Source organism: Arachis ipaensis, chromosome B03, assembly GCF_000816755.2.
Source record: "Arachis ipaensis cultivar K30076 chromosome B03, Araip1.1, whole genome shotgun sequence".
In the NCBI taxonomy this organism is placed as follows: Eukaryota; Viridiplantae; Streptophyta; class Magnoliopsida; order Fabales; family Fabaceae; genus Arachis; species Arachis ipaensis.
In genome coordinates this window covers 121,952,435-121,967,343 of record NC_029787.2, presented here as the reverse complement: position 1 = coordinate 121,967,343, position 14,909 = coordinate 121,952,435, and the positions used below count along the sequence as shown (strand labels likewise).

At 38.4% G+C, this 14,909-nt stretch overlaps 1 protein-coding gene across 1 annotated transcript; it reads right to left on the bottom strand.

The window, feature by feature from the left end:
* LOC107631286 (ribulose bisphosphate carboxylase/oxygenase activase, chloroplastic) lies at positions 277 to 2,369 on the bottom strand. The gene is made up of 6 exons (XM_016334685.2): positions 2,121 to 2,369; positions 1,724 to 2,046; positions 1,534 to 1,639; positions 1,385 to 1,470; positions 837 to 1,309; positions 277 to 751 (listed from the first exon to the last, which is right to left on the bottom strand). The coding sequence occupies exons 1-6, from the start codon at positions 2,163 to 2,165 to the stop codon at positions 456 to 458; spliced, it is 1,329 nt and encodes a 442-aa protein (XP_016190171.1). The 5' UTR covers positions 2,166 to 2,369; the 3' UTR covers positions 277 to 455.

Genomic DNA, 14,909 nt, shown 5'->3' with positions numbered 1-14,909 from the left:
GTTAGCTAACTAATAATTTTCTGTTATATCCATCTAACATTTAAATCAATTTCAATAAAATATTAGTGTTAGCATTTCCCTTTTCTTTTTCGTGCATAAATAACAAGCTGAGTATATGTAACTAAGCAGCGTTACTTCCACATGCGTTTGATAATCACAGCGATGTTTGTTTGAAATTGGAGGGAAGAAACTCGATAAGTTTAACAGTGAATTTGAAAGAAGATATCTGTTCCGAATGAATTCGATATGTAGAATAGAGTAACATAGGCAGAGAAATTAAAGAGAAGGGCAGAAAAGTGGATTTCAGTAACATGGTAGACAATATAACTCAAAATTATAGAGGACAGGAATCCAGAATATAAAAGAGGATAAGAGAAGAAAAATTATTGTACACTTAACATGTTGTTGTCCGTGCACGTAATAACAGAAACGAAAACGCTAAGAAACATGATGAATTATGTCTGGGCGCCGAAAAAAGTTCCACTGTTGATGGCATCTGCGTTGGCGTCACCAAGAGCAGCCTCATTCAAGTACTTGTCAGCCAACTGGACTCTCTTCACGTTCTCCTGTTCTTGCACAAGCATGTTTCCGTACTCCAACAGCTTCTCCAGTGTCATCTTTGGTTGCTCAAATGTTGGTGGTCCTTCCTTTGAGTTCACAAGCTTCTTTCCAACTCCCTCCACTCCAACTCCTGAGATCCACTTCCTAACTTCGTCGTCGTACACTCTCGCCCGAAGTGCACCGAAGAAATCTGTACATCATAATTTCATTTCCCATCAGAGTTACTTAGAATTAAACAACACAACACAAGTATGTATATGGATTTAGTTAATTACCAATGGATTGGCCGGGGAAAGTGTCAACAAGCTTGACAATGTCATCGGCGGGAACATTGTCGGTACGGAAGATACCGGTGCAGACACCAATACGGTCTTCCCTTGTGGGAGCCCAGTAGAACTTCTCCATACGACCGTCACGGATAAGAGGAGCGTAGAGAGTGGAGAAATCGTTTCCGGTGACGATGATGGGGACACGTGGGTTCTCCTCCTTGTTGTACATACCGGGGAGCTGCACGTTGGTTGGGTTGTCAGCAATGTTCATGAGGGTGGCGTTGACCATCTGGTTGTTGACTGTGTATTGGGTGGTTCCGCCCATACGACCAGCTCCTGCGTCCAGATCGTTGATGAAGAGGCAGCACATCTTCCCCTTCTTGATCAAATCTGCCGCCTCACGGTATCTCTGCCTGATCAGCTTCGCCGGCTCTCCTGCGTTTCCACTTTCCAACTCTCCAGCACTCATCATGATTGGGCTGCATATATACATTCATTAATTAAACGGAATGATAGGGTATTCTAGTAGTAGTGTGTGTAAGCAATCAACTCACTTGATTCCCATCTTGGCAAAAACAAGTTCACATTGGAACGACTTTCCTTGACCCTTGCCTCCCCAGATACCAAGAATGAGAGGAACCTGTATGCTCAAATATTAGTTGATTGAATGAGGTGTGAAAATAAGTAAGTAAGAGACTCATGCCTTGATGTTGGGGAGGGTCATGAAGTTCTTGGTGATGTGAACAACAAGCTTGTCCATAAAAGCAGGGGCAATGTAGAAGCCGTCAAGCATGTTGTCAATGTCGTACCTAATGAATAAGAATAAGAGAATGAATGAATGAGGTTAAGAAAGAAAGAAAGAAGGTGGGAGTTAATGAATAAGAGAGACTGACTGGCGAAGCCCCTGGCTGAGGTACTCATAAGAGCTCATGACAGCGTAGTGAGTTCCGGTTTGCATAGGGGCTTGGAAAAGGCTGTCGACCATACCCTTACCCCTCGTGATGTCTTGCTGATCATCCGATATATCGTATGCCAGACCCCTCCATCTGTCCCCATCTGTCTGGCTCTCCTCGTCTATCTCTTTCGCCGCCACAATCTTCAAGCATCCAGGGCTCACCTTCGTGTTTGGGATTCTCGACTGAACCTTCTTCAAGCTGCTTCCCAAGAACGCTGAGCTTGGAACCGAGCTTCCTCCTCCTGATCCATTGAAGCTCAGCTGCAATGCAATACTTAATTAATACTATACTTGTATAAAATCAAATAAGTAGAGTGTAAGAGACTGAATCGTACTAGGGTTCTGTTCACAACTCCGACTGTGGAGACGGAGGAAGCCATAGCACTCTTGTAGCAAGCGATTAGCAAAGAAAGGGAAGACTGGAGAGAAAATGCAGAGGAAGCCTACCACTGGGAGCAGAAATGATGCAAGGCTTGGACTTATAGCAGTCGCCTCGTTGAGTGTACACAAATTCACATCCTCAGGATTGGTGGTTAGGGCTCTAACGTCCACACAACCAAGATTACGCACCCTGCCACGTGGCAAACATATATTGCTTCAAGTTCTTCATCACACTCTATTGGCCCAATACTTTGAGGTTGCCATTGAATCTTTTCCCTAATCCACCAATGCTGAGGAGACTTTGTTACCACACAACCCTCTTTGGGACTCATCTCATTATCTTTCTACAGCATTGGTTATGGTCACTGTTGTTCTCTACTAAAAGGACAACTTCTCTAGATAAGAACATGTAGACATCGTTTTTAAGGCTCAATTATACTAGTAATATTTGAGGTGTAAGATTAATGTCCTGATTATTCTCGGGTGGAGAAAAATTCGATATTGCATAGAAACAACAAATTAATTTCGTGGTGAATACTGAATAATGAGATCATTTCATTTCCATAAGGGGATTCATCCCCACCACTCCCATCCATGGACTCAAATCAAATAATACTAATACACTCTGCCTCTAATAACTCTACCTCCACCACTTCCTTAATTTTCCTCTCTCTGTCTTTCTCCTTCTTGTCTCTGTTACGTGTTACATATGTGGCTCTAGGAATTCCTAACATTCTTCAAAATTCAACTCAAGGAAATGGAGACTTTTTCAGTTTTCTCAGAAAATCAACGAAACAAAAACTATATTAGCTGTGTTCGGCTAAAGTCCTTCTTCTTACACTCTTGCCTTGGGCCTTTTTTTCCTGATCGAGAAATCTTTTTACCCGCACATAACTTGACATAGACACATGTGTAATTAAGATACACACATTTATCAAGAGAGTTTTGCTAATGAAATTAAAGACTCTTTAATATAAAAATGATGTTGGAAAGATAATAACAACTCAGTTTAAATAATTTAAAATTATTGTCCATAAAAAATAGATTTTTGCAAGCAAAATTATCCAAAACCTAAAAAAATAAATAAAATTCTCAAACTACTATTCTCTCCACTACTACTACTACCATCATCTCTCCCTCTTCTCTCTCTCAATGTTCTCGGCGACTCCAATCTCAACATCGTCGCTCAATACCACCGCCTTGCCCTCCTCCTCAACCGTCACTCTAACCCCTTTGCCACACACTCCCTTATCGGTGTCGGTCGCGTCTCAACAACACCAGCACCACCATCACCAGCATAATCATCTAACGCAAGCTCAGCTTCTATCTATGCCGAAAAGAAATCCTAGATCTGAGGATGCTGCGAGTAGTATGAGTGATTTGTTGGAATCTAAGGATGCCACGGAGCGTCACGGCGGTCGATACCGGTAGGTTACTCTTCAGGGACCTTGAAAACTCTCCCGCCACCAAGTAGCCCAAATCAGAGAAGTTCCCTCTCAATAGCTGCGAATTCGCCACCGACCTTTTCTGCATCTACCTACCATGCACGCCTTCGAGTTCGGCCACATCAAGCTCTCACACACTCTCTCCGATCTTTGCCTCCTCAAGTAAAGATCCCTCTTTTCATTATTATGTTATTATCTTCATAAATTTATTTGAATCAAATTAGCATTAAATGAACGTAGTATCAGATTAGTTGGAACATTAGTGATTTAGACAGGTGAAAAAAGTTTTTTTTTTTTTTGTAGAAAGAAAAAAAAATTTTGGAATTTGTTGTGTTATTTTGAGTGTAAGGGTGTTTTTGAATCTTTTTGTATAGTTTATTGTGTTGTTTCTTTGTATATAGAGAGAAACAATAAAGGAGGAGGTGACGGGATTGAATCTTCGGAAGGGAGAAAGGTAAGGGGCAAGCGGAGCCTGCAATTGAGGTTGAGATCAGGGTCGAAGAGGTGGAGGGAGGAGAAAGGGTGGCAATGGCGGTGGTGGTGATAGTAATGGATGCAGTAATGGTAGTAGGTGGGAAGGATAATGGTGGTAGAGTTTGGGATTGGAGTCCCTAAGAATATTTAGAGAGAAAGAGAGAGAGAGAGAGAAAAGAGAAGAGAGATGATGGCAATAAAGGTGGAAATAAGGGTAATTTGAGAATTTTATTTTATTTTTTAAAGTTTGAATAATTTTGCCAACTAAAATCTATTTTTTATAGATATGAATGATAATTTATGTCTTCTATGAATAAATATACTAGCGTTTTCAATTTTCGTGAGTAAAAATGATAATTTACTCTAAGAATAATTTATTTTTACAAAAGATATTTTGACGAGCTGATGTAACAAGTTTTATAGGCTTTTTCTTAAAGCCTATGACCTGATATTTTTAAGTAATAGGTTTTACAAAAAATTTAAATTTAGCCTGTTTAATAAAATAAGTCAAATCGAACAGAGTCACAAATTCTTGTTGAATAGTCCGACCTGCATCCATTCTTATTTGTAGAGTTGTGGGATTAGATTTAAACAAAATTAATAATAATTATTATAATAATTTTACGTGTTAACAATTATTCCTACATTACATAATGTTACTTTTTTTAATTAAATTTTTCACCTTTTAAAATAAATGTCTCTTTTATTTTATACATTAATTTTTAATAAATCTAAAAAATATAAATATAATTATTTTAAAAATAGAAAATATATAGTTAGAGAGCATGTTTTTATTAGTGTTGAAGATCTCAATCGATCCATAATCAATTAGAGTAAAGTATCATTTTTTTTTCTAACGTTTGGGGTAAGTTCTATTTGTGTCTCTAACGTTTAAATCGTCCTATTTGTATCCTTAACGTTTATAAAAGTGATTCAATGTTATCCTACTATCAATTATACTAACAAATCATATTATATTTTTCAATTATTCTCAGTTGGATGTATTCATTCTCAATTAGGTCTCACTTGGATGTGTTCGATTTTAATATTATACTCACTATTTGTGTTTAGATTCAATTATGTCCCTAGAAAAGAGAATTATGTAAATATTGTAGGAATTAGTTTCAACATTTAATGAGCTACTTTTTGGAATAGATCATCGATTCTATCCCAGACATTTGTATTCTAACTTCAGGAAGTGATTTTTAAAACTCAAACTAAAGCGCTCATGATGTGTAATTGACGGTAGGATAACATTGAATCACTTTTACAAGCGTTAGGGATACAAATAGGATGATTTAAATATTAAGGACACAAATAGAATTTACCCCAAACGTTAAAAGATAAAAACAATACTTTACTCTAATCAATTATGAGGAACTAAAATCAATTGTGCAATTTATATGACTCATGTTGGTTTCCTAACTGCTAAGATTTTCATAGTTGATTATTAACCAAAGGTTGCGAGAACCAAATTCGTACAGCGATTGGTTTAATAATTCAAAAATTCAATTAGAATTTAACTGGAGTTTATCGATTTAACTAAATATAAAAATATTAAAAATTTAATATATAATTTTAAATATTTAATTAAATAATTTTTAAATTAATAAAATTTAAGATTTTATAATTTTACATAATAAATAAACAAAAAAGTACTTTTATATTATTATACCCAAACATAATTGATAGATAAAAAGATTTTTTTGCATGAGATATCTGTTACAAGTGAGAGAGAGAAAGAACCGTTAGAAAAAGGGGAGCAACAGAAGGGATCTAACAAACTTTCACATGGAAGGAGAGGAGTGAGGAGCCAATATGAAGGAGCAGCAGCGGACTGAGAAAGGGGAGGAAATTGTGAGAGCCTTCTTTCTGCATCTATCTTTCATTCTCTCTGTCATTTCCTTCTATTTACTTACTCTGTGCTGATTCATTCCTTTTTTTGCACAGGTGAACTTGGAACTTCCTATCTTACCCAAATTTTGTACACATTTCCAATTTTTTCATTAATTTTATACCATATACACTTCCACAGATTTATACCTAGTCTTAATTGTGTACTTCCATACAGCTATACGTTTGTTCCTTTTTTATTTGGTAACAATTGATGCTCTCGTTGAGTCATGGCATAAAATACTCGATTACAATCGATGCAGGTGGCTATCACCAAATTGACTGAACAGGTTGATGGCCAGCAAGAACAACTCACGGCGATGGCACAATCTTTGGCAGCGACTCAGGCCCACCTAGCCCCGAGAGTGGAGGAATCCCCAAAACCATATGCTCAGCCCTCCGTCTTTGCTCCGCCACGCCAGATGAAGGTGGACTTTCCACACTTCTCCGGCGGTGATGATGTGTTGCAGTGGAGTTTTAGGGCTGAGAGATTCTTTAGGATTTATGATATTCCCGAGGATCAGAAACTCGACATAGTTGCGGTCAGCTTAGAAGGCAAAGCTCTGGCTTGGTTCCAAACTTGGGAGAAATTTGGACCATCGCAATTTGAGAACCCTCGCAAGGAATTGTTTAAGCTGAAACAATCTTCATCAGTCACAAAATACTTTGATGCTTTTAATGACCTGGCCGCGAGAGCATATGGATTGGATGATACCCTGTTGTTAGACTGTTTTATTGGTGGGTTAATCCCGGAGCTCAAACGCGAGGTCAAGTCTCGCTCCCCCACATTTCTGTGGCATGCGGTGTCGTTGGTCAAATTGTTTGACGAAAAATTTTTACCACAGCCCCAGCGTTGGCGGAACTCACTCTCGTCTCCCCCTTATTTGAAATCGCCCGCTACTCATTCCCCCAAACCTCCCCTCTCACCCCCATCTGCGGTCACCTCGCCACAAAATGCCCCTTTACTAGCCACACCCACTAAGACAGGGACCTTGCGCAAATTAACCCCTACTGAGATTCAATTTCGACGGGAGAAGGGGGTGTGTTTTACATGCGATGAGAAGTACTTATCTGGCCACAAATGTACAGCCAAGCATTACTTTCTAATTCAGACAATGGAAGAAGTGCCATCTGATGAACCCCTGTCAGAAGAAATTCATGAGATTAAGCAGCCAGACGAGCCTTCTGAGGTAGTGGCAACACCAGAACCCTTGCACTTGTCCTATAATGTGCTAACGGGGAGACTGACCAAGAGGTCTATTCGCTTCTCTGGGAATGTTCAGGGTAGAGAGGTCCGAATTTTGATGGATTGTGATAGTTCGGATAATTTTATCCACCCTTCCTTAGCCCAGCATTTGAATCTACCCATTCACCAGGCTCCACAATTTCAAGTTGAAGTTGAGAATGGCGACTTATTACAATGTGACGGGGAAGTCTGATAGGTGCCTGTAATGATTCAAGGCCACACGCTATTCATCACAGCTTTTGTCCTCCCAATAGCGACCGAGGAACTTGTTTTGGGTGATGTTTGGCTCGAGACTTTGGATACTCATTTGGTGAACTATAGGAAGAAGTTCATTACTTTTATGGATGGTAACAAGCTTGTGACCTTGCAGGGTGAATTGACTCACTTGCCTACTCAAGCTCAGTTTAACAATCTCAAGCGTTTACATGCTGCACAAGAGATTTTGGAATTATATACTCTCCAGTTGCACCCTATAACTGAAGAATGTCAACTGGTACTAGACCTGCCCACTTCCATGCCTCCAGATTTGGAAAAGCTATTGTACTCCTTTAAAGAGGTCTTTGATACACCCCACGGGTTACCCCCGGTGCATTCTCGTGATCATGAAATTCACTTGCTGTCCAACTCGGCACCTGTAAAGGTGCGACCTTACCGGTACCCACATAGTCAGAAATTCGAAATTGAGAGAATTGTGTGTGAAATGCTGGCCGAAGGAATTATACAACCAAGTGCCAGTCCTTTCTCTTCTCTGGTCCTTCTTGTTAAGAAAAAGGATGGCTCTTGGTGATTTTGTATCGACTATCGAGCTTTAAATGCTGTGACCATTAAGGACTCTTTTCCTATGCCGACCGTGGATGAACTTCTGGATGAACTTTGCGGTGCCCAATATTTTTCAAAATTGGACTTGCGGGCCGGGTATCATCAAGTTCGTGTTAAGCCAGAGGATCGTTACAAGACTGCGTTTCGGACTCACCAAGGCTTGTACGAATGGTTGGTAGTGCCGTTTGGGTTGACCAACGCTCCAACTACCTTCCAATGCCTCATGAACTCGGTGTTTGTTGCCGTTCTTCAAAAATTTGTGTTGGTTTTCTTCGATGACATACTAGTATACAGTCCAGATTGTCCCTCTCATTTGGAGCATTTGCGACAGGTGCTATCCATATTGAAAGAGAATGTTTTATTTGCCAAACTTTCTAAGTGCTCATTCGGGCAGACACAGGTTGATTATTTGGGCCATGTGGTATCACGGAAGGGTGTCCGGGTCGACGAGTCAAAGGTGCAAGCTATTACTCAATGGCCGCTCCCTACATCACTCAAACAATTACGTGCTTTTCTCGGTTTGGCTAGCTATTACCGTAAATTCATCCGGAATTTCGCTATCCTTGCGAGTCCTCTAACTGACCTCCTAAAGAAGGATGGTTTTCTCTGGTCTGATTGTGCCACAATGGCTTTTGTGAAATTGAAGGAGGTTCTCTCTCATGCTCCAGTATTGGCTTTACCTGATTTTTCTAAGCCTTTTGTTTTGGAAACTGATGCATCTGGAACTGGAATTGGGGCTATTCTAAGCCAAGACGGTCACCCCATTGCTTATTTCTCCAAAATGCTAGCACCAACGGCACAGAAACAATCGGCATATGCAAGAGAAATGCAAGCAATTCTCGCGGCAGTGACTAAGTTTCGACATTATTTATTAGGCCATAAGTTTGTCATCCGCACGGACCATAAAAGCTTGAAGGAACTCCAAACGCAAGTCATTCAGACACCAGAACAGCAAACCTGGTTGGCCAAACTACTTGGTTATGATTTCTCTATAGAATACAAGCAGGGGTGCGAGAATAAAGCAGCAGACGGATTGTCCAGATCATTCTGGCAGCTCTCTACATCTTCTTGGGCATTACTACCGCTCTTAAAGGATGAGCATCAACGGTTTCGGCCAGAAACTGAATTTTCTGAGGATGAGATGAATTCTGGTAAGCTGCAGAACCGTGGTGGGCTTTGGTACTGGACTAACCGGTTACTAATTCCAAATTCTTCATCTCTGGTGCAACACCTGTTACGAGAATTTCATGATTCAATTGTGGGTGGCCATGGCGGCGTGCAAAAAAACATTATCCAGATTATCCGCCCAATTTTATTGGAAGAACATGGCGCAATCCGTGAAGGACTACATCAAATCTTGCTCCATTTGCCAACAGGCCAAATACAGCACTCAACCTCCGGCCGGTTTGTTGGAACCTCTCCCTATTCTAACACATATTTGGCAAGATCTTTCGATGGACTTCATCACCGGTTCACCCCCAGCCCACGGCTGCTCCGTCATATTAGTTGTGGTATATCGTTTATCAAAATTTGCTCATTTCATATCGCTCCCGGCTAATTTCACAGCACCAAAAGTGGCAGAGGTCTTTCTTCGCGATGTGGTGAGTGTCCATGGTTTGCCACAGTCCATTGTCTCTGATCGGGACAAAGTCTTCACGAGCAAGTTCTGGGAGCAGTGCTGCAAGGGCCAAAGTATACGCTTGGCTAGAAGCTCAGCATACCACCTGGAATCTGATGGCCAAACTGAGGTGCTAAATCATTGCCTAGAGATGTATCTGCGGTGCTATACGCAAGAGAACCCGAAGGATTGGTATAACCTTTTACCGTGGGTGGCTTTTAGCTATAACACTTCCTTTCATTCCTCTATCGGCATGTCACCATACAAAGCAGTGTTCGGCAAGGACCCTCCTACTTTATTGCGATATGAACCCTACCCAAAGGATCCCCCAGCTCTACAAGAATAACTACTCCTACGAGACTCGGTGTTAGCTTCCTTAAAACTGAACTTACAGAAGGCCCAAACTAGGATGAAGAACCAGGCAGATAGCAAACGCAGAGAATTATAATTTCAGGTGGGAGATTTTGTGTACGTCAAGCTACAGCCTTATCGCCAGCGATCCGTGACCCTGAGGCGGAACCAGAAATTATCCATGCATTATTTTGGTCCTTTTCCCGTCATTGCTCGAATAGGTAAGGTAGCCTACAAGCTGGAACTCCCCAATACATCCCGAATCCACCATGTCTTTCACATATCTCTGCTCAAGAAGTGTGTAGGGTCCCATCACCAGCTACCATCCCTTCTCCGCTGTTAGTAGATGAGAAGGGATATCAATTACAACCTCAGACTACCTTGGGGCATCGAATGATAAAAAAAGATGGCAAGTGGATTGAAGAAGTTCTTATTAAGTGGCAAAATACCTCGGGAGAGGAGGCAACGTGGGAACCCTATGAAGAAATGAAGACACAATATCCCAGTTTTGACCTTGAGGACAAGGTCCATTTCAATGGAGGGGGTAATGTTACAAGTGAGAGAGAGAGAGAACCGTTAGAAAAAAGGGGAGCAACAGAAGGGATCTAACAAACTTTCACATGGAAGGAGAGGAGTGAGGAGCCAATATGAAGGAGCAACAGCGAACTGAGAAAGGGGAGGAAATTGTGAGAGCCTTCTTTTTATATCTATCTTTCATTCTCTCTGTCATTTCCTTCTATTTACTTACTCTGTGCTGATTCATTCCTTTTTTTGCACAGGTGAACTTGGAACTTCCTATCTTACCCAAATTTTGTACACATTCCCAATTTTTCCATTAATTCTATACCATATACACTTTCACAGATTTATACCTAGTCTTAATTGTGTACTTCCATACAGCTATACGTTTGTTTCTTTTTGATCTGGTAACAATATCCAAACATAAAATTACTTTTACTTTCTATAAAATCTTTTAAAAAAAGATAACTCAAAGAAAGATCTTTTTTAGAAGCTCATCCAAATAAACCCTTTGTTGCTGTTAAGTCTGTCAAGTTAAAATTTTAAAAGACAAATTTTTTTGGACTCTTCACAATGCATTTAGGAACAGAGCAACTCTTTATGTTTGCATAGCTGTGAAATAGGCAATGCAAGCTAAGAGACACTTTTATTTTATCTCATATCAAAAGAAAACAGAAGAAGAGTAGAGAAGAGAGAATCACACAACGATATATTCTGGTTCAGCCACCTTGTGAAATGTGACATACATCTAATCTCTCCCACAACAGTGGTAGAATTTTCACTATCATTCACAATTATTACAAATACCAATTTTTCTAGAATTCAACCAAATCCTATCTGGGACAAACCCAGCTTCTACCCAAGTTAGATTTTGCTAGGTTCACTCCCTAGACTTGCAACCACTAAGTGCTCATTGCTCACCCAACTTATCAAGGGAATCCCCTCAAAATCATGTGTACAAAACAGAAAAACATACAAAAGAGTTTTGACATAATTTCTGGCTTTTTTTAGATAACTCTCTTTACCTTTTCTCTCAATGACTTTTACTGATTCCTCACTTAATGCCTTGTTTCCATTGAAAAGAAACAAAGAAAGATGAACATTAAAAAAAAAGAAAATTTAATGTAAACTCATAAAAGAGAAGAAGCATTAACTTGAAAGATATGAAAATTCAAACTTGTGTGCTCACTCCTTAGTCTAATATCTGGCCGTTTACACCTTTAATAGAGTAGAGCTTTCAAAATTTGAAACTTGGTTTGAACAGCTTTGACTTCTTCCTCTAATAACACAGCAGCAACAGCACATAAGAGAAATGAGACAACAGTAGCGATTAATTTCAACATGTATTCTTACCTAACTGCTTCTCTTTTTTCATACCTTTTTCAAATTTCTTCAAAGATCTGAGCCATTCATTAATACTTTGGCTCCAAGTTTAGTTCTTGACTCTTAATTTGTAGTAGAACTTCATAACCTCCATTTTCTTCAAGTTTTCTGTTCGGTGCATGTAGGGAGAAAGCATCTTCAACAAGCAACAATAAAGTACAAAGAAAAATTTTCTGATTCACCTTTCGATTTAATCTTTACCTTTGAGCCTTAGCTTTTGACTTTTTTCTTCTTTTTTCTTTTGTTTCTTGATTTTAATAATTCACTTTTTTTTCTTGATTTGAACCCTAATCAGACTCTCTTTTCCTTACTTTCTTTTGGGACTTCTTCACGTGGGTTAGAAAAGAGAGAAGAGAGAGAATGACTTCGGTCACCTTGCTTTGTGGTTTAGAGAAAAATGAGTTGCTTTCCATCTAGGTTAGTGATTAGCAATTATTTCTTGGGTCATTAGTGAGTGAATTAGTTAAATGCTTTGATCATAGGTCTGAACTATCATTGGGCTTTGCTTGTTGCTCTTTCTTTTGAATTTGGCCTGCACACTTAGCCAAAACAGATTATTCACACACTTTGAATTTTTTTACTCAATGTTATAATGTTTGATCATCGTCAAATTATTGTTATTGTTTTTTTGTTTGCACAAGGGTATCCATCAGGCTGGAAGTCCAATGACTAATCCCTCGGGTACTACAAAGGCACAAAGTGGGCGACCTTCCCAAGTAAGCAAGCTCTATTCGCATCCTCCAATGAGTATCGAACCCGGGAGAGATGATTAAGGGACACAGACCCTCATCCATGTGTGCCAACTTGCGTTGGTAAATTATTGTTATTGTTTATTCAAACTCAACAGTACATAAATGACAAAAACATAATATTCTACCACAAAAATTATTCCAATTTCATAAAAATTATAAAAACAAAAAAATAACAACAGAATCAGAAAAATCAGCATAAACAATGCAGTGAAGCACTACACCTCAGCACTATCAAGTATCAACAATTTAGAATCAGAAAAATCAGCATAAATAACTCAAAATCAGACAAATTCCAATATAAACAATGCAGTGAAGCACTGCACCATAGCACCATTAACAACTCAGAAATCAAAATAAGTAAAATTAAGAAAATAACCAAAATAATTGAAGCAGCGGTGCTTACCAGAGGCGAGGGAGGAAGGGAGGTGATGATGTGACGAATACTCCATAGCCGAGCAAAGAGAAACGTCACACACACACACACACACACAGAGCACCAACAAATCGAGTAGAGACGACGACGGAACAGTCCTTCGAGACGGCAATGCCAACCGCTCCGAGTAGGCTTTCGTGTGACATCGAGGAGAAGCGAGCAAATCTTTCACAAGCGACGAGAAGCGAGCAAATCTTTCACAAGCGACGACAACACCTGCTGTCTTAGCCGACAACGACAACGTCCTCTACCACAGAAAAAGAGCTCGATAATGAATTTGAATTTAGTAGTTAGGCTACTATAGTCAAAGGTTTAAAGTTAGATCGTTGGAATTGTGAGTCTCAGAGAGGGGGGAGCATTTTCTTTTTTTTTTTTAAATTGAAATGGCGCCATTTTGGGGAATTTAAACAAAAAAAAAAAGCGAACCATTATTAACTTTCTAAAAATCAGATTAATTTCGACAATTTATCGATTAACTACCAATTCGACTAATTTTTTCATTCATTTTTGGCAGAATAATTTTTTATGTCAACCGAATCAATTAGAAGATCAATTCTCAATTAACACGATTGAACCAATCAGTTCGATTTTCAAAACCATGTTATTAGCTCGAAATCAATTGTATCATGTAAGCGAACAAATTTTTCTTCTCCATTTATCTCGAAAACAATTCGGATTTGTTAAAAGCATTCGTGAGATATTTATTAATTTTGTCAAAATCATCTTTGAAAAAAAATATTGCCACACATGAATCACTTACTTTAAATTGCAAATTAAAATTAATGCAATCACGCCCCTAATTAATATGTTTATTCGTTATGAATTAATCTAATGCATTAAGTTTATATGAGACATCAACTATATATATTTCTCTTCACAAACCTCCATTCGCGCGTACATGCATGACCATAGGTCAAAGATAAGAACACATTCGAGTGACAGAAACCAGAAAGTTGTGAATATGAAAGTGGTGTTGTCTATCGCCTCCTCCTTTAGCCTTTCTTAGCTTCCTCGTCACCACATCCTCTCCTTTATCCCCACATCTTATTATTAGATAATCACATGATAGACAGTAATATGAATAAGTTCGTCACTGTAAGTTGTTATTGGTGTCTTTATATATTAGTTAGTGTGGGCGAAGTTAAGAAATTTAGATTCTCTTCGTGGTAACTTTGTTTGTAAAGGAGTACTACTATTAGTATGTCTTGCATAATTATTAACAAGCTTTAAGTTGACAAGGTCGTCACTGTTAATGTTATCAATAAAAAAAAAATTGAAAAATCTAACTAAGATGTGTTTTTAAGCATATGTTAAGAGTATAATAATAAAAAGTTAAATTTTTAGGCTTACTTTGGTAAAATTTTTATTTTTTTAAAGGTAGTTTATAAAAATTAATTTTTAAAAGATGGCTTTTTAAAAATTATAGTATTTATGTTTGGTAAATTAAATTAAAAATAGCTTTCAATAAACACAAGTAACAATAATTACATTTGATAAAATAATTTTTAAAATTTAAAAATATTATAACAGACATAAATGTAACCATTAAATTTAAAAATTAGTTAACATACAAAGTTATATTAGACTTTTAAATTTTGAAAAGCACTAACTAATTTTGAAAAGCTCTATTTTAGGTGCTTTTAAAAGTATCGAATCTTTTAAAAGTTACAAACACAAACATATAGTCTTTTTGATTTACTAAACACAAAATGAAGAGTTAAAACGCATAAGTACTTTTTCGAAAGCTTTGTCAAACCAGCCTTAATATATTTATTTCAAAAATTAATTTTTTATTAATTGTAATTTTAAG